General features: G+C 47.4%; 2 protein-coding genes across 4 annotated transcripts; one reads left to right on the forward strand and one right to left on the reverse strand.

Moving 5' to 3' along the window:
* Nucleotides 1-1,033: 1,033 nt before the first annotated feature.
* Nucleotides 1,034-11,354, reverse strand: TMEM209 (transmembrane protein 209). The gene is made up of 15 exons (XM_010410033.4): nucleotides 11,248-11,354; nucleotides 10,393-10,532; nucleotides 10,220-10,278; nucleotides 9,433-9,564; nucleotides 8,662-8,900; nucleotides 8,374-8,578; nucleotides 7,626-7,801; nucleotides 7,377-7,448; nucleotides 6,817-6,913; nucleotides 5,880-6,005; nucleotides 5,353-5,450; nucleotides 4,336-4,450; nucleotides 4,150-4,247; nucleotides 3,695-3,768; nucleotides 1,034-2,218 (listed from the first exon to the last, which is right to left on the reverse strand). The coding sequence occupies exons 2-15, from the start codon at nucleotides 10,527-10,529 to the stop codon at nucleotides 2,164-2,166; spliced, it is 1,683 nt and encodes a 560-aa protein (XP_010408335.3). The 5' UTR covers nucleotides 10,530-10,532; nucleotides 11,248-11,354; the 3' UTR covers nucleotides 1,034-2,163.
* Nucleotides 11,355-13,738: 2,384 nt separating this feature from the next.
* Nucleotides 13,739-23,433, forward strand: LOC104695959 (carboxypeptidase A2-like). 3 transcript variants are annotated; one of them, XM_019292280.3, is made up of 12 exons: nucleotides 13,739-13,900; nucleotides 15,961-16,048; nucleotides 17,595-17,676; nucleotides 18,552-18,686; nucleotides 19,161-19,256; nucleotides 19,728-19,826; nucleotides 19,958-20,059; nucleotides 20,881-20,991; nucleotides 21,341-21,431; nucleotides 21,888-22,087; nucleotides 22,806-22,890; nucleotides 23,133-23,433. In XM_019292280.3, the coding sequence occupies exons 2-12, from the start codon at nucleotides 15,984-15,986 to the stop codon at nucleotides 23,318-23,320; spliced, it is 1,254 nt and encodes a 417-aa protein (XP_019147825.1). In that variant the 5' UTR covers nucleotides 13,739-13,900; nucleotides 15,961-15,983; the 3' UTR covers nucleotides 23,321-23,433. The 3 variants fall into 3 exon arrangements, with proteins under 3 accessions (XP_019147825.1, XP_019147824.1, XP_019147826.1); XM_019292279.3 differs by having other exon boundaries at nucleotides 13,876-13,963; XM_019292281.3 differs by lacking the exon at nucleotides 13,739-13,900 and adding an exon at nucleotides 15,560-15,873.
* Nucleotides 23,434-24,492: the final 1,059 nt, after the last annotated feature.

Below are 24,492 nucleotides of genomic sequence, written 5' to 3' on the forward strand. Positions count from 1 at the left end.
GGGTGCACGGTGTATGGGGGGTGCACAGGGATAGGAATGAACAAGATGTGGGGTGGGCCACATATCGGGGTGCACGGGGATGTGGGGTGCAGAGGTAGGGCCTGCAGGAACAGGGGTGTGTGATGTATCGGGGTACGTGGGGAGCAGGGGGTGTGGAGTGTTGGGGTACACAAGGAGGGGGTGCACGGGGACCGGGGTCTGTGGTGCAGAATGTGAGCAGGGATGGGGTGCACGATGAATTGGGGTTCACACTGTGTCAGGGGGCATGAGGACTGGGATACACAGGAATCTGGGGTCTGTACTGGGAGTGGGGTGCAGAGTGTATTGGGATGTGTGATGTACTGGGGTGCAGAGGGAGCAGGGTGGATGGTGTATTAGGGTGCACAGGGACAGGGGTGTGGGATATATTGGGGTGCACAGAGAGTGGGGTTTGTGATGTACTGGGGAGCACAGGGAGCAGAGTGTGCCAGGTACTGCCAGGCACTGGCACAATGGGTACTGGGGTGCACAAGGACTGGGATGTGTGATGTGCTGGGGTGTGTGATGCATTGGGGTGCAATGCACAGAATATTGGGGTACAGAGGGACTGGGATGCGTGATTGTATTGGGGTGTGTGGTGCGGGGACTGACAGGTGTCGTGCACAGAGTATTGGGGTACAGAGGGATGGGGCTGTGTGATCTTTTGGGGTGCACAAGGATCTGGGGCTGTGTGGGAAGAGGCTGTGCAGGATCCTGGGAGCACAGAGGGAAACGGGGCTCTGGGGACCCCAAAAGTGCGCAGGGTCCTGGGGCTGCAGAGCCTGAGGCACCCTATGGGACAGGCTCTTCCCAAGAATTCCCACATTTTGGTGAAAGAAGACATTTCTGCACCTCAAGTTTTTAGAACATGAGACCGATGGAGCTCATGGGGCTGTGCTGGCCTTGAGCAGGGGAGTTTTGGGGTAAAACCCAGCTAAATCTGGTTCTTGAACATTCCTCTTTGGTACATGGATGGATATGGTGATGCTGAACCCAAGAAAAACCCCAAAAAGTGTTTGATAAAACAAATTCATTTAATACAAGAACCAAATGAGCCATTTTGTAACCAGTTCCTTGAAAAAACCCAGGTCCCCCAGGGGAGAGACACAGAATCCCCAGTACCAGTCAGTTCACACCAAAAAACAGCAATGTTCCAAAAATTCCTTTTTCCCCTCCCATCAGTAAAAAATACAGTACAATGATTCCATGTGTTTATGGTTCTAAATACACTTCTAAAATACTCATTTACCAGAATTTACAACAAATTCTCCCCGTGCCCCTTACAGAAATTTGACAGATACTGATTAATCCCTTCTTTGAAGCCAATCCAAGTGCTTTTCCCCCAAAAGGTACTTTCCAAAGCCTGTGTAGAGCCTGGTTCCCCACCAAGGTGCACAAAGCTCCCAAAACAAGTGGTGATCAGTGAAAAAAGCTGAAGGAAAATTCCATTCAAAAGCGAAGGCAGGTGAGAGTTGGTGGCAGTGAAGGTACCCGGGGGGTTCAGAGCTCACAAGGTCCCTTAAGAGGAGAGGCCACGCTGGTTTTGTACAAAAAAAATGAAAATAAAAATTGAAAATACAAGTAAAATTCTTATTTGCTGAACGCAGCAAGTCAAACATGGTTTTGTCTTTCCTTTTCAGCTGCAGGAACATCTCGAGGCGTCTGAAAACACACACCAAAACTCAGGGATAAAATTAATTGGTTTTTATCATGCAGATAAAATGGAGCAAAACTGAGTCTGAGCTTCCAGACTTGGAACTTCTTGGATCCTGAAGTTGTCCAAGTTGCTTCATCCTTCCAAGTGTTGGATCACTCACAGCTGTGCACAGCTTTGGGAGGGCTGTTCCAGCTGCACTCTCAAAGGAGGTTTGGTTTAGCTTAGTCTGAGATCAGTGAAGCTCAGTTTAAACAGGACAGGTTGAGGTGAGGAGCAGGAAAGAGAACTCCCGCCTGGAGTTCATTCACAGGAGCATTTCCGTGGTGAAAAATTCTAAGTAATGCCTCGGCAAAATCCACATGGGAATTACAGGCACTTCCTCCCTCTGTCTACAAAGCTGAGCTTAAATTATCCTGTTTTGTAGTAAATCCATGTTTAAGTCAAAGTTCATCCCACAGAGCAGCATCGTCCCCCGGAGCTGTGTCCCGTTATTCCCCAAAGATCCAGAGGACGTTGACTCCCGATAAACCCAGATTTACACGCCTGCAAAACCCAAAGGGATCAGAATTAGCCACTTTTATTAAAAAGCTGCTGGTAATTTGGTTTTAACACCATTAATTATCACCCCACTGTGGTGGTTTCGGTCTGATGCCATCCCCACCTCATTCCCATGGGATACTGTCATAGGTTAGCAAGCATAGTCCTGGAAGGGACGTCCTTGCTAAGGGGTGCTTACAGTTTCCTCTGGGAACTGATAGAACCTATCAGCTGGCCAGTTTGAATATGGACAATTCTCTAAGCCACTTAAAGTTGTGATCACCTCTGTGATCCACATTTAAGAATAGGCAAACTCCCCCTCCAAGCTCTCTCTCGTTTCCGGCGCTGGCACAGGTGGCTGCGGGCCCCGTGTGGGGGCCAGCGGGCCCGGCCAGGCCCTGCTTGGGCCAGGCCAGGCCGGGCCACGGCCATCCTGAAGCCATGGACCTGTTCCAGCCGTGGAACCCCCCCCACTGCCTTGCCGTGGGCAGCCGGAGCGGCTCGGCTCTCCCCCCTCTCCACTGCGATAAGAAAAATTCAACATTCCAGCTGCAAAGCTGCAAGGCCGAGGTGAGATTAACCCTTTTATTGCTGTGAAGAGCTGAAAACCTGAGGGAAGAGAGAGAGGAGATGCTTAAAGCTGAAATTCTGTTGTGAAGCTATGATATATCAGAGTATCCTGTTGTAATTTCATGAAGATCTGGGGGGTGGAGTGTTCAGCTCGTGAGCAGAAGCACCTGCGCTGAGATAGGCAGATGCTGACGCAGCTGTAATTTCATGAGAAGTTTGGACAGGGAGAGATGAACCAGGTGAGGACTTTTGCTCCAAATGGGAAAGGAGAAACCTCAGTCCCTAGAGATGAACCAGATGAGGACTTTTGCTCCAAATGGGAAAGGAGAAAACCTCAGTTCCTAGAGATGCTCCCAGAGATAGTCCTAACGATGAAGATGATGAAGACCCTTTGCTCCCAGGGAAGGAGAAGGGCCTCTGTTTTTGTTTCTGAACGGCTCAGCCTTAAAATTGTACCCCAAAAAACTTCAAGAGTGGACCCTCGAAAGCAGTTGTGGGAAAAGCTGCAAGTCGGGGGAAAGGACTCACACGCAGGCAGAGAGACTCCTCTTCCTAAATGGACTGAACAATATTTGGAAGTGGGCGGCTGTCTCGTTGTGATAATGTTTTCATAGCATGAGCAAGAAGAGACTTCTCTTTCTAAATGGACTGAACAAGGTTATTATGGAAGTGGTAAACAGACTGAACATCTTAAGGGTTGTCTTTTTACATTGTCAGTGGGAGAAGGGAGAAAGGTGGGGGGAGGAGAAGTATTCTGAAGGTGTGGTATGACTTTTTTCTTCTTTTAGGTCTGTTCATAAACTTGTTTATATTCTTTCAAGTTTGGTGCCTGCTTTGCATTTCTCCTAATTCTTATCTCACAGCAGATAAACAGTAATGAGTATTTTGGACCAAACCACTACAGATACCTACCCCAACATCCCAGATTCCTTCGTCTTTATGATGTACAGGAACATCAGCAAGGTGTGGAACATGTTGTTCCTGCCCTGAAACCACAGGAAGAGACAAGGATTTAGAAATCAAAACAACTAAAAATTGCAGGATTTTGGTAGTTTGGAACTTCCCCTCAGAACTCACACCAGCCTTAAGAGGTGACATCAGTGACATCACCCACCAGGGATTGTGATTTGGGGTTTTACAATAAATTGGCAGAAAATCAACATGATTGCTCCTACTTAGGAACTATTGTCTCCTAAATAGATACTACAGGTAGTATTCAGCAGCAGAGGAAGTACCAAGTCCTGGGCAAAGACCAAGCTGGACCATCCTCTGTGTAAACAGACAAAAAATGGGTCTAGGATTTAAAAAGACCCCAAATCAGCCCTGGAAATGATGCCTGAGAGCAGGAGGAGAACAAACCCCAGTACCTTGGGCAGGCTGTAGACTTGGCACTCGTAGATCAGCTCGTAGTGAGGTGGGTTGATGCTGCTCTGGTAGATGCAGAACACGTTTTCGTTTGAAGTGTCTGAATTAAAAATTAACAAAAACCCCCAGATTTTAGAGGTGCTGAGTTGATCCCAGAGGAAAAGAGCAGCTCCAGGCCAGCCCAGTACCTGGTTTATCCGGAGTCTGGATGAAGTGTTGGGAAGTGAAGGTTTTGCCATCAGGATACTTGGGGTGAGGCGGGAGCCTGGAGTCCAGGTAAGTGCAGAACACGTGCATGAGGATCTGGGCAAACACAACCAAATCTCACTGGAATGGCCCCAAAAGCCAGCAGCTTCCTCCTCATGATCCCAGGAGTTAATCCCAGTCTTTGGTGGTTACAACACTGGCTTAACCCCAGGCTTAGGAGCAGCTCCGTGCCTAAATCACCAATTTCAGATTTGGCTGAGAAGGGCAGAGGAGCTCAAAAAACAGCTCTGCCCACCCCAAACCCAGCAAGGAAACTTCTCCCTTTCGCTCATGAAAATCACTGGAAAAGTCTGGGCCGGCCACGAATCTTAGGAATGACAAAATTGTGAAATGAAGTCCTGGGTTGAGCATCCAGATCAGGTCACAGCTTGAGGATTGTTTTAACCCTTTCTGGAGAGTTCTCAATACTTGATGTGCGCAACATCAGCAGATTATCTGTGATCTGATGCTTTCTGTGCTCCTTATATCCAACAGCAGCTGTTTGACAGGGAAAACAGGAGATTTGCTGGAAAAAATGCCTAAAATCTTAAAAAATCTGGGAGCTGTCCCTTGGAACTCACAGCATCGTATTACCCTCAATGAACAAAAATGTGAAATTGTCTATTTGGGTGGGTTTTTTTTTTACTAATAGCCTTAAATTAATGTCAAAAGTTCTTTATTTGCACTTTTGAGGTGTTCCTCTTTATCAGGGCACTCAGCTGCTCCATGGCTGGACACTTCCAAATATTTAACCATGTTCCCAACCACAGAATCAAATCCTATTTCAAGGTTGATTTTCCAGCAATGGAATCTCTTTAATTATCCAGCAGCAAAGCTGCGAAGCTCCAATTTCTGATTTTCCCATGTTCCTCAAAGAATTTCTGGCTCCTCCCTCCAAACCCTATCCCAAAATGCAAGCAGCTTGAAGCTGTGGGATCCAGGTGTCCCTGGAAACTCACCGAGGAGTCGGTGGGAAGGTCCGTGTCCCATTTCCGGCCCTTGAAATCCCCTCCTCCGTTCCATCGGAAGGAGCTCATGCATCCTCCCTGGGAAAGCTCTGGAAGCAACAGCAGTTATTCACTTCCTGGGGGCTGGAAGTGCATCAAAACAAAGGGGGTTTCTCGTGTAGAAAACAGGAAAAATTCAGCTCTTAAAGGCTTGGGGAGATGTTGATAAAAGGGGGTAAAGTTACATTATCATCATTACAGGATGATTTTTGTTCATGGATAATGAAAGGATTCAATCTCTTTCCACCCTGAGCAGGCAGGAGGAAATCATGGAATGGTTTGGGTTGGAAGGGATGTTAAAGCTCATCCAGTGCCAGCCCCTGCCATGGGCAGGGACACTTTCCACCATCCCAGGTTGCTCCAAGGCCTAATGTCCAGCCTGGCCTTGGGACCCAGGGCCAGCCACAGCTTCTCTGGGCAACCAACAAGTCCACTGTGGCATGGAAATGTTTGGAAATCAGAACAGCAACACCACGAACCTCTGATCCTTTCCACCAAATATTCCTGGTTTGGGGTGAGATCCAGGTACTGCACCAGAGCGTTCAGGGTGGGGATGAGCGGAGCTTTCACGAGCGCTGCCTGTTTGAGGCTGCTGATGCTGGCTTCTGCAACACAGGAGGCTCAGCCAGGGAGCATTCCCAGCTCCCCTGCCGAGGTCTGGAAACATTTTATACCTGACACCACCGCAAGCAGCAGCTCAGTTACTACAAAGTAGCACAAATCTCCTTCACATCAAAGCTACAAGGAACCAACAGGAACTTATGAGCGGAAGAGGGAGAGAAACAAAGTGGGGACAAAAGCAGCATCCACTGTTTGTTTATAGGCTTTGCAACATGTAGCTCTTGAGGAAACACTCTAAGAAACAGCCCCCAAAGAGGCATTTAATTAAAAACCATCACGCCAAACCCTCCTCTCAGTTAATTTGAAACAACAGAAGAAGCAGCTCCTTCAGAATCCTAACCTGACATGAAAAACATAACTCCAGGTCATCAGAATTTTTACAAATTCGAGAGAATTTTTAAAACCTCACAGTTCTTTCAGGAAGTGGGTGATTTGAAGGAAGAATTTGGAAAAGCACAGAGCAGTGGAGACAGTGAGACTTTTGGGAGATGCTGAATATTTACAGCACATCTGTCTTTGAAATGGTTTCTGACTGATTAATAAGCAATAATTGATGATAATTTGAGCTTACAGTTAAATTTAAGGGGAAGAAAAAAAGATACATTTAAGGATTTTACACAAATTCTTGTGCTAGCATTGACATTTCCAGTATTATGGAAAACCTTCCCAGCTGAATGAAATGCAGGAGGTGGAACAAAGCACACCAAAACAGAGCAGAAATGGAACAAAAATATTTCCCAGACCTAATTTATGTAACAGCCATTCCACAGGGAATTCCCAGGCTGCTGATCCTACCTCCAATCTGCAATTCTGGACAGCCCATCCTCCTCAGCTGAGTGCTCACAGATTCCATCTCATCCACAAGTGGCACCAGAATGGTGTCATTGATCCACTAGGAAGGAAAAGGGGGAAAACTGAAGGTCAGAAGCAACAGGAATGTTTAACAAATCCCTCAGCTTACACCCTACAATCACCCCCTTTAACAGAAACACTGAAGCCAATCGAAAAGAATTTAATTTAATTATCAGGCCAGGCAGAATTTAAGTGACCCTTTAATAGCTTCTGAAAAGGCAGAAAATTAAATGAAAAGCAGTTGGGGAAACTGTATCAGATAAAGCTTTTCTGGACAATGAGGAAAGTGGGTTATGAATCAGTCCTCCAAGCACAAACTGATGGATCCATTCCCTCTCCTGTTTGTCTCAGGAAATCGGGGAGATGAACAATTTGTGGGATTTGTACATGACAGCCACCCCAGCCCTCAGACAGGCACTGCAATCCCTCCCATCTCAGGCACAGAGGACATGGAGGAATTTTCCCACTCCAGCCCACTTGGAATTCCTTAGAGAGGGACTTACATTCCTGAATTTGGCAGTCCAGGAATCCATGTGATCCAGGAGCTGTCGGTTCATTGTCACCCGTGCCCAAACCTATGGAAAGGTTTATTAAATCCATGAGAACCTCACAGAACCCAGAGTTTTTAGCTGGTTAAATGTTGCAGGACCTCTCCCCCACACTCCTGATACAGCTCAAATCCAAACCTTTGCACAAAGGTACATTTTAAAATCCCGTTTCTCCCTCTTGACCTTTTTTTCTGTGGAATTTACCTCTTCTGCAGCCTGTTTTGAGCTCAGATCAGCTTCATCCTTGTGTGCAGAAGGAGCCTGGGACCTGCAAGCCAACTGATACTGGAACTTCCTCAGGATCTGTGCATGGTCTGCCATGGACCGGCTGTAGTTCCAAAACGTGGGGCTGCTGGAGGGAGAGCTGGAATCCGAGCTTCCTGAAAAGATTAATTCATTAAAAGGTTATGTTCAATTATTGCCAAGTGATTCTGGAACAAACAGCACAGGGACACGGGGTCAGTGTGAGTGAATACACTGAATCACTCTGCAGAAACACTGGATTCACCCTTATCTTGACTGTCCCAATCCAGAACAAAAACTGCCTGGAGGGAGTTTATCCCCTTTATCCTTATCGTGATTGTCCCAATCCAAGACAAAAATTTACTGGATTCAGCCTCTTTATCTGAAACCATCTCAACAAAATCCCCTTCTTATCAAGGTGATCATCTTATCTCAGTCCCTTACAGCCAACAACTGCTACAGAGATAATCCATCAGCATTCCCATGCCTAGATCCTATTCAAAGGAATAACTGGAGGAAAACTGCCTGAAGGAAAAACAGAGGGGTTCTACCTCCCGCCCCAATTCCTCAGTGGGTCCTTTGCCAAGCTCACAGGTGATCACCCATAATTGGCCTTTTTACTGGTACTTCTCCCATCACAAAAGCCAATTTTGGATCAAACCAACACCTCTTCCCTTCCAAGCTTTTCCCCCTAAATCCCCCAATTTACCTAATTGGACTCGGTGCTGTTTCTCCTCCTCGTTCCTCAGGAAGGTGTCCAGGGATTTGACATCTGTTATGCAGTCGTCTTTGTAGGTGGAATTGTTGTACAGAATGGGGGAGAATCGGTAGTGAGACCTTATCCCACCGCTGTCCACAGGTCCCACGCTCATGGAATACGGAGATCCATTGGGAGAGTGGCTGAAGCTGGAAACCTTGGGAGAAAACAAAAAAAAATTTAATTCTTTTTCCTTTACGAGGCTCAAGCTGTGCCCATAGGATGTGTCCTGGCCATTACCTTACTGTAGCTGCTGCTGGGTGAATAAGTCACAGAGGTGCTGTGAGAGGGGCTGGCCCCTGCCAGAGCTTGGAGCTGGGGGCTGTATCCACTCAGACAACTCCCAGAGAACTTGGGGCTGGCACTGGGAGAGCGGGAGGGGCTGTAGCTCAGCACACACTGCCCCTGGATGGGTGGGGAAGGGGTCAGGGACAGCACTCTCTTGGCTGCTGGCTCCCGTGGAGGGGTGATTTGGACAGCTGCAATGTAAGGACGAGCAGAGTTAGAAGTGGGGATGCAGCAGCCTTAAATTCCCCTTCTTTAAACACACACAAAACACACGTGATTGTGCTTTTAAGGCAATTTTAGAGATATTAAAAGGGACACTGAGAACCTGCTCCCTACAGAACTCGGATAAAACTGAGACCTGTGACCCCAACTCAGAATAAATCCTACAGCTTGACATTCCATAACCTGGGGGGCTTCTCTAATATCCCATCAGCTCCTCCACCTACCCACTGCTCTCATCTTTACCACACTGAATGTCTTAATTACCTAAAACACAGTTAGTTCCACCTCAAATGGCCATAAACTAAACCACAGCAAGTTCCACCTCAATATGAGGAAGAACATCGAGCCCAACTCCTGGCCCTGCACGGGACAGCCCCAAACCCCCCACTCAGTTTACAGCTCACACCAGAGGAGGTAATTCACAATAAAGAATCCTGCACTGGAGAAGCAAAAAAAAAAACAAAACCCTGAAAATGATTAAAAAGAGGGTTTATTCCCCACCTGCCTTGCGCAGCCAGCCCATGATCTGCTGGTTGGGACTCGTGACCAAGCTCGTCGGTGCTGCTGTGTAGGTGAAGTACCTCCAGAAATCAAACAAGGCATTGAGGCTGAACAGGGCTGCCAGGGCAAATTCTGCAAGGAACACACGAGTTTCCGTCATGGTTTGAGCAAAAATGACATTATTTGCAAGATCAGGCTATGTCTATTAAAAAAAGGTTATCATTAGTGCTGCCAGTTTGGGGAAGTATCTAAGATTTCTTCTCTTTCTCAGGAAGGAAACACTGGAGATCATTTTCTTCACTGTTGAAATTAATTTATCTATTTTAAATTTTAATTTTTAAAATAGGGTGCTTATCTTCCAAAAAGGAAATCTCATGATTTTATGAGATTTGCTCCTTTCCACCCTGTTTGATACAACTTAGAGTCTCCTCCTCTGAAACCAACTTGAATTGTTGTAAAATGCCACCTACACCCAGAGCACAGCACAGCAGGAAAAGAAATCTAAGGCTCTCTAAAGCCTTAATCCACACATTAAAAAAGATTTCATGCATTAAATAAGTCCTTCCTGCCCTTTCACGACAGAGAAAAAGCTGTTAACACTCCTTATGTGCCACTAAAAAGGATGGAATTCCAGCAGCTTCAAGGGAGATCGCAGAAAGCAAAACAAAGTTTTGATTTAGAACTCAAACAGAAAAAAAAAAAAAGCTGCCTTAAAAACGACCTCCCAGCAATAAAAATGAATAAAAAAAGAATCCTGAAATTTGATTTAAATGCCGCAACGACTCACCAATGTACCAGAGTGGAAAGCAGGTGATGTTGTAATATGTGCTTAGGAGTTTCCCAGTCCTGAAAAGCAAAACAAGAAGGGAGAATTCAGCAAAAATTCCATCCTGGGGGATATTTAGGGCTTCACACAGTGGAATCTTAGCTGGTTTGAATCAGATGGAACGATTAACTTACATTTCAGTGTAGATCATGCCTGCTACAGATATATTGAGGAGTCCCCAGGCCAGCACCACCTTCCTGGTCTCAGCCTGTTTCCTCATCTTCACAGCCAGGTCGATGAGGGAAGTGTCTGGACTCTTATTCGGCGTCATTTTCTGTGAGAACAGAGGGAAAAGGCAAAATCTGTGAACTTTTATTCAGCTGGAAGATTCTCAGGCAAGTTACTGAGGAAAAGTGTCCACCTTCTCCCTCATTTTTGAATAATAATATCCTTTGAAAGGAGGAGGGAAAGCTCCTGCCTCCTCCAGGCAAGACCAGTGTTTTTATCGAAAATTCTCACTTATTTCAGTAGGTAACACAGTATTTTCTGTCATATGAAACCCTCAGATTTCATTTCCTCCTTTATGCCCAGTAACACCTTATGTAAAGGAAATAACCCTGTCACAGGCAGGCAGCCCTCACATCTCCCCCCAGACCTCAATCCTTTCCGCACACTTCTCTCCCCTCCTCAAACTTCACCTTTCCCCCACCCCAAAGCTCTCCTCTCCCTCACCACGAACCTCTTCGATCCTCCTCCTCAAACGTCTCTGACCCCCCGTCCCAAATTTAATTTCTCCCGCTTCCCAGACCTCTCCTCTTTCTCCACCCCAAACTTCTCCCCTCCCCGAACCTCTGCTCCTTCCACTCCCCTAACCTCACTCCTCCCCCTCCTCAAACTTCATCTCTCCAAACCTCTCCGATCCCCCTCCCCGAACCTCCCTACACCCCTCCCAACCTCCCTCTCCAAATTTCACCGCTCCCCCTCCCCAAACCTCACCGTCCTCCTCCCAAACCTCCTCTCTCCCCCCCTTCCCATAGATTTCCCCTCACCTCTGCCCAGATCTGTCCCGTTTTCCCCTCAGGCCGGGCAGATTTCCCCCTTTTCCTACCGGGGATCTCCGTCCCCCTCACGCCGCCGCGGCCTCGCGCTTTCTGCGCCTGCGCGGGCGCGCGCGCCGCGTCACCGGCCGCGCCGGGGGGCGGAGCAAAGGGGGCGGGGCGGGGCGGGGGAGGGCGCTCGCGGGCGCGTTTCGGCGGGAAGGCCGTGAGGGGGCCGCCATGTTGGGGGGGGCGGAGGGGCCCTTGCGGGGACACATTGCGCTCTGGTTTTATTTTAATTGTCTGTACAGCTAAATTGTTTAATTGCGCATTGCCATGTCTGTCAGAGCAACAGGTTGCCACAGTCAGCAGGTAAAATTTTGAGGGGTTTTAGGTCTTTTTGTGTGCTGTGCAAGTGTAATTTCGTATTTCTGCATAGGTGTAACTTCGTATTTCTGTGTAAGCACAACTTCATATTTTTGTACAAGGGTCATTGAAACCGTCGGGATAAATGACTCCTAGCACTGTCTTTTTTAAAATGTTAGCAAGTCAGGTATTTATTCTTGGCTAGGGTTTGTGTGTGTGGCTGACAAAGTTCAGGCTTCCACATGAACCCCAATACAAAACATTTTCACTTATTTATACATTTTAACAAACAAATCAATGTTTATTGGTTCTAAGTTGCATAATCCTCGTCTTTAATTAGTGTTTTATTCCCTATTGATTTCTCACTTTTTTTTTTTAATCTGGTCCAAATTGTTTAGTAATTTTCTTATCTTTTTCTCAGACACGGAGTCTCCAACCTTTCAGGCCTTAATTTCCTCTTAATTTTCTGGTTACTCCAGCATCGTTGAAGTGCCATAAATTTCAGATCCCACATGCCCAATCCTCAAATTCTTTGGGTCTGTTCATTGAAGTTTGTCGGGGTTAGTTTTAATAAACTTAATCGATGATTTCATGATCAAAGTAATAATGAAGGTCTGTGCAGGAACTTTACTAGTGCTGGCTAAAAGTGGGCGCTGCTCATAAGTAATTAAAGCTACCAATTAAAAATTAGTTAGGAAAGTTATATCATTTCCATCGCACGCCCAACTTCAAATTTTTGTACAGGTGTAACTTTATACTTTTGTACAAGCATAGCTACAAATTTCTGTACAAGAAAACTTGATATTTCTGTGGAAGCATAACCTCGTATTTCTGTACAGTTGTAACTTGGTGTTTCTTCTCTGAAATGATGTAAATGGAAAGGGTTGTGTGTATTCCACGCTAAATCAGGGTTTTACTGTCAGAATGAGCCCTTGCTCTCTGCCCTGGTCAGAAACCAGATGAAAAGGAAGATGATGAGCATGAGGAAGGCTTGGAGGGAGCAGAGGGAAAATCCTACGCTGCTCCTGCACTGGAATTTTGATTATTCAAGATATGACTGACTTCCATGTTTTCCACTGGCCCTCAGCAGAAGGCTTGGGCCTTCCTGTCTGAAAGGCTTTCACACCTTTGGAAATTGTTATGATTTATAATTATCCCATGGGATGATGTCACTGTGAGGAGCAGTCTTTAATCTCCAGGTAGAGGTGGCTTTGGATCTCTCCCAGTACCCTTCCCATGCCCTTTTTCTTGTTACAATTTATCCGTGTGCTCCTTGACCTGAAATGCAAAACCTCAGCATGACCTGATGGATTTGTCTGAGGATAACCCTGCAAATTTGAAGGTCTTGATTTCCTAATTTAAGGAAAACTGAGTTGGAAGTATGTACCTCCATTGCAGCCAGGGTTATTACACTGACACAAAGCTGCAGATTTTCCAGAAACATCAAAAGATGGGTTCTGCTTCTAAAATGAATTCTGAGTGTACAAGTGGTAAACCACATACTGAGATCCCTACTCACTCTTTATCCAGGGCATTTCCAAGGTGGATTAGGAGCATGGAGGTAATCCATTATTTACAGAAATAATAGTTCCCTCATCAGTAATCCAAAATAAATTGGCGTTATAGCCAATTAACTTTGATTATCCTCGAGATGAGCTGTCATTGGAGCCCTTTGCTATGTCAGTGAAGCCCTTTGCTATGTCAGTGAATATTCCTATCCAAAGGTGAAAAGTTTCTGGGATTTTTTTCCTAAAAATGACAGGAGACGCTACAACATTGGGTCTTGGTTTGCATCATTTGAGGCAGCAACAACAGAGGGTCTGGATTTTAAAAAAATGGACTGACTCCACTGAAATTTAATGATTTTTGAGGCTTTTCTAGTTGTTGTTGGGGGCTTGCATCCATTCTGGCCTCTCTCACTGACAGCACAGGGAAAATTTGTATCAATACAGTGATTTTAGGCAAGGAAAGGGTTTGCTTGGACAAGATTGGTTTAACCTTTCACTTGTTCACATGCTACCAGGGTGTTCCTGACTCACTGCGTGACTCCACAGCCTCTCCAGGGCTGTGAGGACAGGACGTCCCACCCTGCCCACACTGGAAGAGAGCCCTGACTGCCCTGGCTGGGCTCACCCACACACCCTCCACCCACCCCGGGCTGTGGGAGCTGCATTTAAGCTGAGGCCAGGTGGTTTGGGCCTTGTTTGAGCTGCAGTGGGTTCAGGGGCCACTTGGGCCTGTGGGTGCTGACGTCCTGGCTGTGGACCTGCCCTGTGACCTGTCTGAGGACCTGGACCGGGTCAGTGCCACCAGACCTGCTCTGCTCCTCTTGGTTGGATCCCGTGGGGCTCTGCTGCTTGTGGTGAGGTCCCTACTCCCAGCTGCCTCGCTGTCACCTTTGCCTTCCTGCTGCTCCGCTTTTGGACCCTGGCATCAACACTGCTCATGTTTTCAGCCTCTTAAAATCCCAGAATGGTTTGGGCGGGAAGGGACCTTACAGACCACCCAGTTCCAACCCTTCCACTATCCCAGGGTGCTCCAACCTGGCCTTGGACAATTCCAGGGATCCAGGAGCAGCCACAGCTTCTCTGGGAATTTTGTCCCAAGGCCTGCCCACCCTCCCAGCCAGCAATTCCCAATTCCCAATCTCCCATCCAGCCCTGCCCTCTGGCACTGGGAAGCCATTCCCTGGCTCCTGGCCCTCCATGCCTTGGCCCCAGTCCCTCTGCAGCTCTCCTGGAGCCCCTTTAGGCCCTGCAAGGGGCTCTCAGCTCTCCCTGGATCCTTCTCTTCTCCAGGGGAACATTCCCAGCTCTCCCAGCCTGGTACAGAGCAGAGGGGCTCCAGCCCTGGGAGCGGCTCCAGGGCCTCCTCTGGATTCACTTCAATTTCATCCATGCCTGTGGCTCGGGGCTTATCTCCAAACCCTTTAGGACCTCATGGCTACAGCAGGAGGTCCTTGCTGGGGGCCTGCAGTCTCTCCAGGGGGATGAGGAGTGAGTACAAAGGTTTGGATTTAGATGCAGCTCCTGAAATGCAGTGGGTGGAGGCCCCAGATGATGCTGATCAAGGCACTCAGAGCTTGTTGGGATACTTTGACGTCAGGTTTGGCAGGGTCTCTTGGCAGCCCTTAAATCCATGTGGGATGTAGCATGAGTAATGAAACGAGCTCTAATTTTGCCCTAGCTTAAATCCTTCCTTCCTGTTTTCAAAGAGTGCACCATGGCAGGTGGTGTGGACAGTCAGCTGATTCCTTAGGAAGTACTGGGGTCTGTAAGCTACAGGTGGGACTTGACTTCCACCAGAACTGCAGTAGTTCCAGGAGCAGGAAATTCCCGTGATGGTTCCTGTCTCTTGGGATAAATTTCTGTTATTCGGTTTAAGTTGAGGGAATGGAGATCCCTCTGCCAGGGACTGGGTTTGGTTAAACCTCAGAGACAAGAGCACTGAGCAGAGCATGCTCTCCTCGTGCCCCCAAGACACAGCAGTTGCAAGATGACTCATTCCTACAGGCCAAAACAGGACTAATCCCTGCCTGGGGCTCCCTTTGTTCCCAAAAACATGAGACAAAGGATGTGCTTGGAACTGTGAACACAACAGGACACCTGTGGAGGAGTAGGGTGGGAATGGAGGTGAGAGGAGACTCCTCAGGGAGGTGCTGACAAATGCTGAGAGTGATACAAGTGAGATCTTTATTAAAAGCTTCCTCTGGGAATTGTCAGGGAATTCCTTTCCTCATTCTCCTGGGGTGGATTGAGCAGCTGAAGCATCTCCCCTCTGTCCCTTACTCCTAGGAGCCCCAGCTCCTGGCTGTCCCTCAGTAACCTTTTATTTGGATAAACAAAACGTTTATCCAGCAGCCCTGTGGCCCTACCTGCAATTGTGGGACAGCCACAGCTGGGTGTTCCCACAGCCAAAGGCACAGGAGATTATTCCCAAAGCTCAGCCAGGAGGCTGCCCTCCCACGTGGATAACAACTCCTCAAATATCCAGGCACCCTTGGAACAAGGAATGGACAACTCGAAATCCATGGGAGAAATCCCCAGGACCACGAGTGGGCTGGCAGAGCCAGCGGTGAGAGCTGGGATGAGTTCAGTTTGTCCCCGCTTTCCTCTGCCCTGAAAAACATGTGAAAGGACACCACATTTTTGTGGTCAGAGCTTTGGAACCGACTCCTCCCCCACCCCGCTTTGGATGTGTCAGTGGAAAATATTTTTTTTGGAGGTGAAATCGGCCTCCTGCGTGCTGGTTGCCTTGGAGGCTCTGATAAATGTGAGAACTTCATCACATGGAGTGATAAGTTCTGTCAGATAGGTATTACCTGAAAAATAAAGCCCGGTATAAATTCCCCTTTGCCAGGCCCAGCTGAACTTCCAGCAAACATGAAGCTGATTTTGATCTTCAGCGCCCTCATCGGGGCTTCCCTGTGCCTGGAAACCTTCGTTGGGTGAGTTTTGTGGAAAACCTTTCATTTAGGGCTGGTATCCAGTTGTTTTTCATGATCTCACCTTCACAAAACCTGCTTGGGGCACTTTTTTTGGGGTTTGTGACTGATTTTTCTTGTTGCTTTGCTGCTCTGGTGTTTGAAGGAACCTTTCCTTTGGGTTTTCTAAGGAGAAGGGTCCAGCCGTGGAGTTGAGATCCTCAATTTCTGTTAATCCAAGACTTTATTTTGGCCTTAGCTGTACCTAAGGAGCTGAACCTCACTGCAAAAGCAGAGCTGAAAGACCAGAACCCATCCTCAGATCAGAAAGTTCACTGCTTTCCCTTTTATTCCCAAGTTTATTTCTCTTTCTTCCTCTTTTTTCCACCTTTCTAAGCATTTTAAATCCTGATTTCCAACCATTTAAATCCTAAAGGTTTATCTTTATGTTGTATTGCAAAAATTGCCCCACAGGGTCTTTCCTCACAGCCTCCCTGACCATGGAAATAATTAAAGATTATATGACCATCTTTAATAATTAAAGATTATAAAAACCTACAGGATAAATCCTGAGGTGCAGTAAGTGAGCACTAGATTCCAGTGAGTAAATCTGTGTATGAAGGTTTAAGGATTAAGACTAAAACATAATACAGACAATGTCCCCAAACTCGGGGATTTGTAAAGGCAGGAGGGGCTGTTTTTATCATTTAATCCCAAACAGAATTCTCGTGAATCCCTTCCTCAGTAGCTGTGGTTAATTCACAGCAGAATCCAACCCTGAGATAAAGCTTAGGGGGACAGAGAATCCAATAATAAGTTATTAATGTGGAAAAGTGCCTTCAGAGCCGATTTAACTCGGTTCAACAAAGAGATCTTATCCCTCAGCTGGCCAGGGAGAGGAACCTGGTGTAAACCTGGTGTAAACGAGTCCCTTCTCAGCAGCTGAGGCCGTAAATAAACACCCACATAACTGAGCTCGTGTGCCGAGACCCTGTTTACCTCATTTCCATCTTAAAAAGGTTTCTAGTTGTGCAGTTACCGGTGTTGCTGACAGCACCGACCCGGGCTGTGCTCCCGGCTGTTGAGTTAATCGCTCCAACAGGTGGAGCGAGGCACTTCCAGAGGGTGATTCATCCCACCTGGAATGGTGCGAGCCACCCTCTGCTGGTGTCAGCCTCTGCCAACACCGGGAGGGTGGCAGCAGTCTCCGACTAAACCACGGAAAGGTGAAACAAATCCCGTATTTGGTGTTTGCTCTGCCGCGAAGTGCTCTCCAAACATTCGATCCTTCCCCAACTCAGCTGGAATATTACTTTCCCACAAGTTGCTGCCAGAAACCAACCAATGGATGCAGGATTGATCCTCGTGATTTAAAACTCATCCACGTTGTCTGGTTTATGATGAAGGTGCGGGTTGTTGGTTGAACTCTTGGGTGACACCAAAGCAACTGATTAAAGGAGCCCGTGTCGGCCATTAACACACAATTAACACTGAATTAACGATCCCAGTAACAAACCAGTTCACCCAGCCCCCTTCTGAGACTGGTTCTGAAGACACCGATTTATTGCAGGCACCAGGTTCTCCGAATCAAGACCAAAAATGAGGAAGAGGTCAAGCAGCTGCAGCTTTTGGAATCGCTGGAACACCTGGAGGTGGGTCATGGCCACAGGGGCACTTTGGAATATTTCAGACAGGGCAGGATTTGCATCTCATTTTCAAGGGGTCAGGGTGTGAAGCTGTATTTCATTTGGAAGGTTCCCATCACCCTGTGGCAGCTGCCAGGAATAAATTTACTCTCTCAACACTTTAAATTTGACCTGCAAATTCAAATGTTCAGGAGTGCTAGAATTGGTATTTTCTTTCCTACCAGGTTTACATCATATTTGAATTGTTAGATCTTAATCTCACTGTTGAAAAACTTGTTTTTCCAGTGGGAATGGCAGTGTTTTGTCTCCCAGGGTTGTGGAAGGAATTTATTAGTTGGCCTAAACTGTATTGAAATAGGAAAACACAGTGTAAAATTCCAGGTTATTACTGTTCTTATTGCCATTGGTGAGGATTTTTAACATCACTTTTTAACATCACTGGGTTTAAAAGTATTATTTGAATACTACAGAAATGAAAATTTAGAAAAGCCCTACCAAAGGAGAGATTAAAGAAGAAATTAAAACAATGGGTTTCATGTTACCTAAGACTGGAATTTAGAGTTTTTCCTAAAATTATTTCTAGTAAAAGGGAGAATAATAAAATAATCATCAGAGACAAGTTAAATTTTCTCTTGTTTTTGTGACCAAAGCCTTGAAATTAGTGAAAAAACTGACTCAAGCCTCTTGGTATTTGTTATTTTATTGAGTTTATCACATGAACTGATACAAGGTTGTGGTGAGGCCACAGAGAACGGAGCATTCCAGAGCTCCCTTCTGCAGGAGCCGTTGGATTTGGGAGAAATCAGCATTTCTAAAGCTCTGCCAGAGCTGTTTGCTGGATGCCTTCCCCCAACCAAATCAGTTTTCCTTTCTCCTTTTAGCTGGATTTCTGGATCAACCCCTCTGCCACTGCTGTGCCTGTGGATGTGAGAATTCCTGCTGTCAGTGTCCAGTCAGTCAAAGCCTTCCTGGAATCCCAGGGGATTGAGTATTCCATCCTGATTGAAGACCTGCAGGTGGGCACTGCCACTGGCACTTATTTTTCATAACTTTTGGAAACACTGATTCACAATTTGGCCTCGTTCCCACTTTTCCATACTCTGTTTTCCATGGGATCCTCCCCTTATTTTTGTAGGTTGTGGATTAATTCCTCAAGGACAATCCAAGGATCACTGCAGGTGTACTCCGAGTAGTGACATCAATAAACTCATAGACTCCACAGGACTCTTCTGATAACCCTGAGGAATTCCACATGGCCTTCTGGCCTCAGACATTTGGGAATCCCAACACTGAAGTTACTCATCATTCAGTAAACTCTGCTGAGTGTAGTTAAGGATAAAAATCACCCACTTGGGCACTAATCTGACATTTTCTCACGAGCAGTAATCCCAAAAGGGCACCTAAACCAGCATGAACGCACTGCCTTTTCATTTATTTATTTTTTAGCAGCTGAAGCAGATGCTTCTCACCATTTGAATGTGTTCTTTTAGGATGTTCTGGATAAAGAAAAGCAAGATATGGCCGAGAGTGCCCAAAGGCAGCGCAGCGGCAGCTTTGACTTTGGTGCTTACCACACTTTGGATGATGTGAGTACCTCAGGGGAAGAGTATTCTGGGTTTTTTCTGGGCTCTTTTTATGCTGTCTTCAATTAAACATCCTATATTAGCATCTAAAATGTCCTTGCAGCTTCTTCTGGCACATGGGTTTGGTTTTTGCAGTATTAATTTTGTGCTCAGAACAATCAGCCAGCGCTGTCCCTGACAATGCTGATCAAAATTCCATAAATTCTCCTGCAGAATCTGTCAAAACCCTTCCTTCAAAAGAAAGAGAAATAAAGGAATCTTGAAATTGGGAAATAAAGAACTTTTTGCCCAGAAAAGCTGTGGCTTCCCCATCCTTGGGAGTGTTCAAGGCCAGGCTGGAGCAATTTGGGATCATGGAAGGTGGGGGGGTGGTAATGGGATGGGTTTTCCAACCTGAATCAGTCCATGTTTCTCTGGAAGGAATGATAGAATACATAAAAATGATATTAATGTCCTCATGACCTTTCATTTCAGATTAATAGTGAACTGGACCATCTTGTGTCTGAGTACAGCTTTGTGGAAAAGATCCAGATTGGGGAATCCTATGAAAAGCGGCCTCTGTACGTCCTCAAGGTACGACAAACATCACGGAATGTGTCCATTGAGATGGATGATAGAGAATGCAGCCCAAAGCACCCCAATGGTGTGGGATGTTCTTGACTGAAAGGTGTCAGAGTTTGAAACCCTCCTGTTTGATTTCCCAGTTCAGCACCGGAGGCTCCAACCGCCCGGCCATCTGGCTCGACGCCGGCATCCATTCCCGCGAGTGGGTCACCCAGGCCAGCGCCCTGTGGATCGCCAACAAGGTTCCTGCAGCAGGGATTCATCTTTGGCTTGTCTTGGGAATGTTTCCTGGTATTTCAAAGGATGTCACCCCTCTATGTGTTTAGTTAATTCACCTCCCCAAACCAGCCGACTCCCTGAGGGTGTGGCAGCTGCCTTGACCAAGAATTGGAAAACTCGGTCCTGTTAGAGCAGCTGAGTTTAGGCAGACAAAATGTAGTGGTTCAGGTGAAATTGTTACACAAATAAGCAAGATCTTTGAGATTATTTTGCTGCTTTGCTCTGCTCATCCAGAAAAACGATGTGGGGTTGGTTTCCTTCCACATAATGCCCAAACCTCCAGCTCTCTATAAATGAGGGTTTAAATCCTGCTGGAAATGACTGAGCCACCAGAGAAGTGACAGAATAAGCCGAGTTGGAAGGGACCCACGAGGATCATGGAGTCCCACTCCTGGCCTTGCACAGAACCATCCCCAAGAGCCACCCTGTGCCTGAGAGTGTTGTCCAAATGCTCCTCGAGCTCTCTCCGTGCAGCACAGTTGAGTATTCCCAACCTGGCTGTTCCATCTCAGTCTCAGTGCCAGCCTTGGCCCTTTCCCTGGGACAGGGAGGAGTAAATTTTGTTGTTCTCTTCCATTAACCTCCTGTCTTCTGAATGAAATAATAAAACAGATTCAGCGTTCACTTCAGAGCAGTGGAGGAACAGTAATGGCCAGCAGATAATGGATGTTTCTCACTTCCCTGCCCCAAAATCCAGCCTTTCCTCTGTCCCAAGCAATGAGGGAATGAACATTTGGGAAGGAAATACTCTGCTAAGCAGGGTGTGCTGTCTGTCTCTTTCTAGATTGCCTCTGACTATGGAACAGATGCTTCCATCACCTCCCTGCTGGACAAGATGGATCTTTTCCTGCTGCCAGTCGCCAACCCCGATGGATTTGTGTACACTCACACCTCGGTGAGTCAGCTCTGTGTCTGAGCTCAGTGGGATTCCTGGCTTTTCCAAGGAAATAATAAACATGAGGGAAGTGGGCTCTGCAAGTCCATTCCTTAATGCTGTGAGAGGAGTTACCAAAGAGCTGGGCAGACAAAGATCCTCATTACTTGTCTAACCCATCCTAACCCACTGTAAATACCCCAGTTTTGGTAAATGCATTTGATTTTTGACCTGTGACCCATCCTGGCAGTCAGAAATATTCTTGGGATCATTCCTAGGATCAATCCCTCATGGGTGGCAGCTATTTCTGGGAGCAGTTTTGGAGTCAGCACCCAGATTTGCTCCCTTTTGAAGCATTTCTCTGTTGCAGAATCGCATGTGGAGGAAGACCCGCTCCAAGATTCCTGGCAGCATCTGCGTCGGAGTTGATCCAAACAGGAACTGGGATGCAGGTTTTGGAGGTAGGGATAAAGCTTCTGGATCCTTTACACAGAACCAGCTATTGCCTTTATATAGGGGATTAATCACCCTGGAGCACAGGATGAGGCAGCAATCATGGAATCACAGGAGGGTTTGGGTTGGAAGGACCTTAAATATTATTTAGTTCTATCACCTGCCATGGGCAAAGACACCTTCCACTCTCCCAGGCTGTTCCAAGCCCCATCCAACCACTGAACACCCCCAAGAATGTGGATTCCTGGGTTTCTGGGCAACCTGTTCTAGGTTGCAGCATCTAAAAATACATCCCTTAAACATTCACACTCTGTGGCTGCTGTCTGAGCATTTATCTGCATTTAAGGCCTTGCTTTGGCTGCACACCTGCCCCTGTCCTTAGGAAAGCCCAGCTTTGTGTGGGTCTGCCCTGACCTTCCAGGAATTCTCCTTCTTACAGGTTTGTTCCCTCCTTGCCCCACCAGGTCCTGGAGCCAGTAACAACCCCTGCTCTGACTCCTATCACGGGCCCAGCGCCAACTCCGAGGTGGAAGTTAAATCTGTTGTCGACTTCATCAAGAATCATGGAAACTTCAAGGCCTTCCTGACCCTCCACAGTTATTCCCAGCTCCTGATGTATCCCTATGGATACAAATGCACCAGGCCAGATGATTATGCCGAGCTGGTAAGACAGGAGGACTCAGCTTTACCTTCTTCTCTTCTGTCCAGCTGCCTTTCTGTACTTCCCATGCTCTTCCTTAATGACAGCGTCACAGCTGGAATAATATCTCTGAGGCAATGTGGATCTCACGAGCATCATTCCAATGGAAAAGACCTCTGGAGATCTCTGTTCTAACCCTGTGCTTAAAGGGCTTTGGAGTCAGAGCCAGTTTCAGTCTAAGTTTTGATTAATTGTTTTGATTTGATATTTCTAAAGACAAATTCCACAGCTTTTTCAAGCCTGTCCTAAAGTTTCCCTAATCTCATGGGGATTTTGTTTTGTCCTAACACCTAAATGCAGGTCCCCTGTGGCAATTTGTTGCCTTTTTCCCTCCTGCACAAAGAACCCAGCTCTGTTTTCCATCCACCCCCCATTACGTAGTTGAAGTGAGCACAAAGTTGACCCCGGAGTATTGGGAGATCTCCAACTGCCTTGGGAATTTCTGGTCTCTCTTGAGCCTTCCCTTGACAAGCTAGTGAGATAAACACTGGATGCACAGTTCCAGAACCTGCTGGGAGTTCATTCACCTGCAGTGCCACCTCCCAAAAATGCTGTGGAAGCTGTGAGTGCTGTTAGTGTGAATCATCTCCAAAGCAGTTTGGAGATTTCTGGTGAAATCCTAATCTTTAGTCTCAGGAAGCGTGGCTGCTTCCTGACTTTTCCTTCATCTTCTCCCCTCCAGGAATCTCTGGGAAGAGCTGCTGCCAATTCCATCCGGTCCCTCTATGGCACCACCTTTCAAGTGGGCACCATTTGCAGTACCATCTGTGAGTATTTGGCCACTCAGAGCTTTTGTGGGCTGTCCCAGGACAACAATCCCTGTCCTCCCCACAGGGTCTGTCCCTCGTGGAAACCACGATGCTCCTGTGCAGTGACACCACCGGTCACACATCGGAGCTGAGCGTTCCCATCAAAACCTCAGCCTTGTCCCCAAAATCCAAACAGCAGGAGAACAGAACTCCACCATCCCTCTGCTCACTGCTCTGGCTCATCTCCCTCTCTCTTCCAGACCAAGCCAGTGGAGGCAGCATTGACTGGAGCTACGACAATGGGATCAAATATTCCTTTGCCTTCGAGCTGAGGGACACAGGGCGCTATGGCTTCCTGCTACCTGCCAACCAGATCATCCCAGCTGCCAAGGAGACCTGGCTGGGCCTGAAGAGAATCATGGAGCACGTGCAGGCCAAGTCCTCCTGAGGGCTGGGCTGGGAGCCAGCTCTCTGTAGCTGTACAAGGTCATAAATCCTCGGTGTGCTGTGACGGTTGGAATGATAAAAATGGTGGAATAAACCCCCTGTGCAGTCCCCCCATGGTGTTTGACACGTGTCCTGTGCCTTGTGTGTGACACAGCCCTGAGGAGATTTTGGGACAGAACCACACATCCAGTGCCACCCCCTGCCATGGACAGGGAATCTTCCACTGTCCCAGGTTGCTCCAAGCCCCAGTGTCCAGCCTGGCCTTGGGCACTGCCAGGGAACCAGGGGCAGCCACAGCTGCTCTGGGAATTCCATTCCAGCCCCTCCAACCCTCCCAGCCAGCAATTCCCAATTCCCAATCTCCCATCCAGCCCTGCCCTCTGGCACTGGGAAGCCATTCCCTGGCTCCTGTCCCTCCATGCCTTGGCCCCAGTCCCTCTGCAGCTCTCCTGGAGCCCCTTTAGGCCCTGCAAGGGGCTCTCAGCTCTCCCTGGAGCCTCCCCCAGGCTGAAGGGGCTGGTGCAGAGGGGCCTGGCGTTAACCAGCATAATCCAGGCCCTGGAACTGATTAAAGGAATTTCATTTCCTTTAATGAGCCTCAGAACGCTGCCAGGTCCCCAACCACTGTCCTCAGATGTACATCCCCATAGATTTGGCTGCCCCTTTCTCCCTCCCACATGTTCCCAGTGGACGTGGTTGAAGTGAGGATGGAAATGGAAGGACACTTCCCCTCATGCAGCTCCCAGTCCCTCAGATCCCCTTGTTCTGTTTTTCATCCTGCTAATTTCTTGGGAATTAAGAGCAAAGAGCTCAGGAGGCACTGAAGGATCAGAGATTAGCGGTGGCTGCTGCTGTGGTGATTATCACGTCTAACAGGTTTATCTCAGTGTCTTGTGACCCCCCAGCAGCTGGTGAGTTCCTCACCCTCGGGGAGCCTGGCAGGAGAGCAAACAGCGCTGATGTGTCCGATAAAACCGTGCGGACTCCCAGGGCACGGAGCTGCCGGCAGGAAAAGGGGGAAGTGCAGCTGAGGCAGCTGGAAGTACTCCAGGGGGCTGGATTTGGGTTAAAAGCAGCTGTTTTGGAAAGCAAACCCGTGCTTGGGTCAGCCAATACTCCCCACGTGTTGGGGAAGATGAAACAGGAAAGCCTTATAAATATGATTGCCTGACA

This window comes from Corvus cornix, chromosome 1A (genome assembly GCF_000738735.6).
Source record: "Corvus cornix cornix isolate S_Up_H32 chromosome 1A, ASM73873v5, whole genome shotgun sequence".
NCBI lineage: Eukaryota > Metazoa > Chordata > Aves > Passeriformes > Corvidae > Corvus > Corvus cornix.

Bases quoted from the DNA above. Each gene is read 5' to 3' on its own strand.
- TMEM209 (XM_010410033.4), bottom strand. From the start codon at position 10,529: ATGACGCCGAATAAGAGTCCAGACACTTCCCTCATCGACCTGGCTGTG. The intron at 10,279-10,392 runs GTAAGTTAATCG...TTTGCTTTTCAG, and splicing joins GGCATGATCTACACTGAAAT to GACTGGGAAACTCCTAAGCA. The intron at 8,579-8,661 runs GTAATGGCCAGG...TTTTCTCCCAAG, and splicing joins CCAGCAGCAGCTACAGTAAG to GTTTCCAGCTTCAGCCACTC.
- LOC104695959 (XM_019292280.3), top strand. From the start codon at position 15,984: ATGAAGCTGATTTTGATCTTCAGCGCCCTCATCGGGGCTTCCCTGTGC. The intron at 18,687-19,160 runs GTGGGCACTGCC...GTGTTCTTTTAG, and splicing joins TCCTGATTGAAGACCTGCAG to GATGTTCTGGATAAAGAAAA. The intron at 22,891-23,132 runs GTGAGTATTTGG...TCTCTCTTCCAG, and splicing joins CACCATTTGCAGTACCATCT to ACCAAGCCAGTGGAGGCAGC.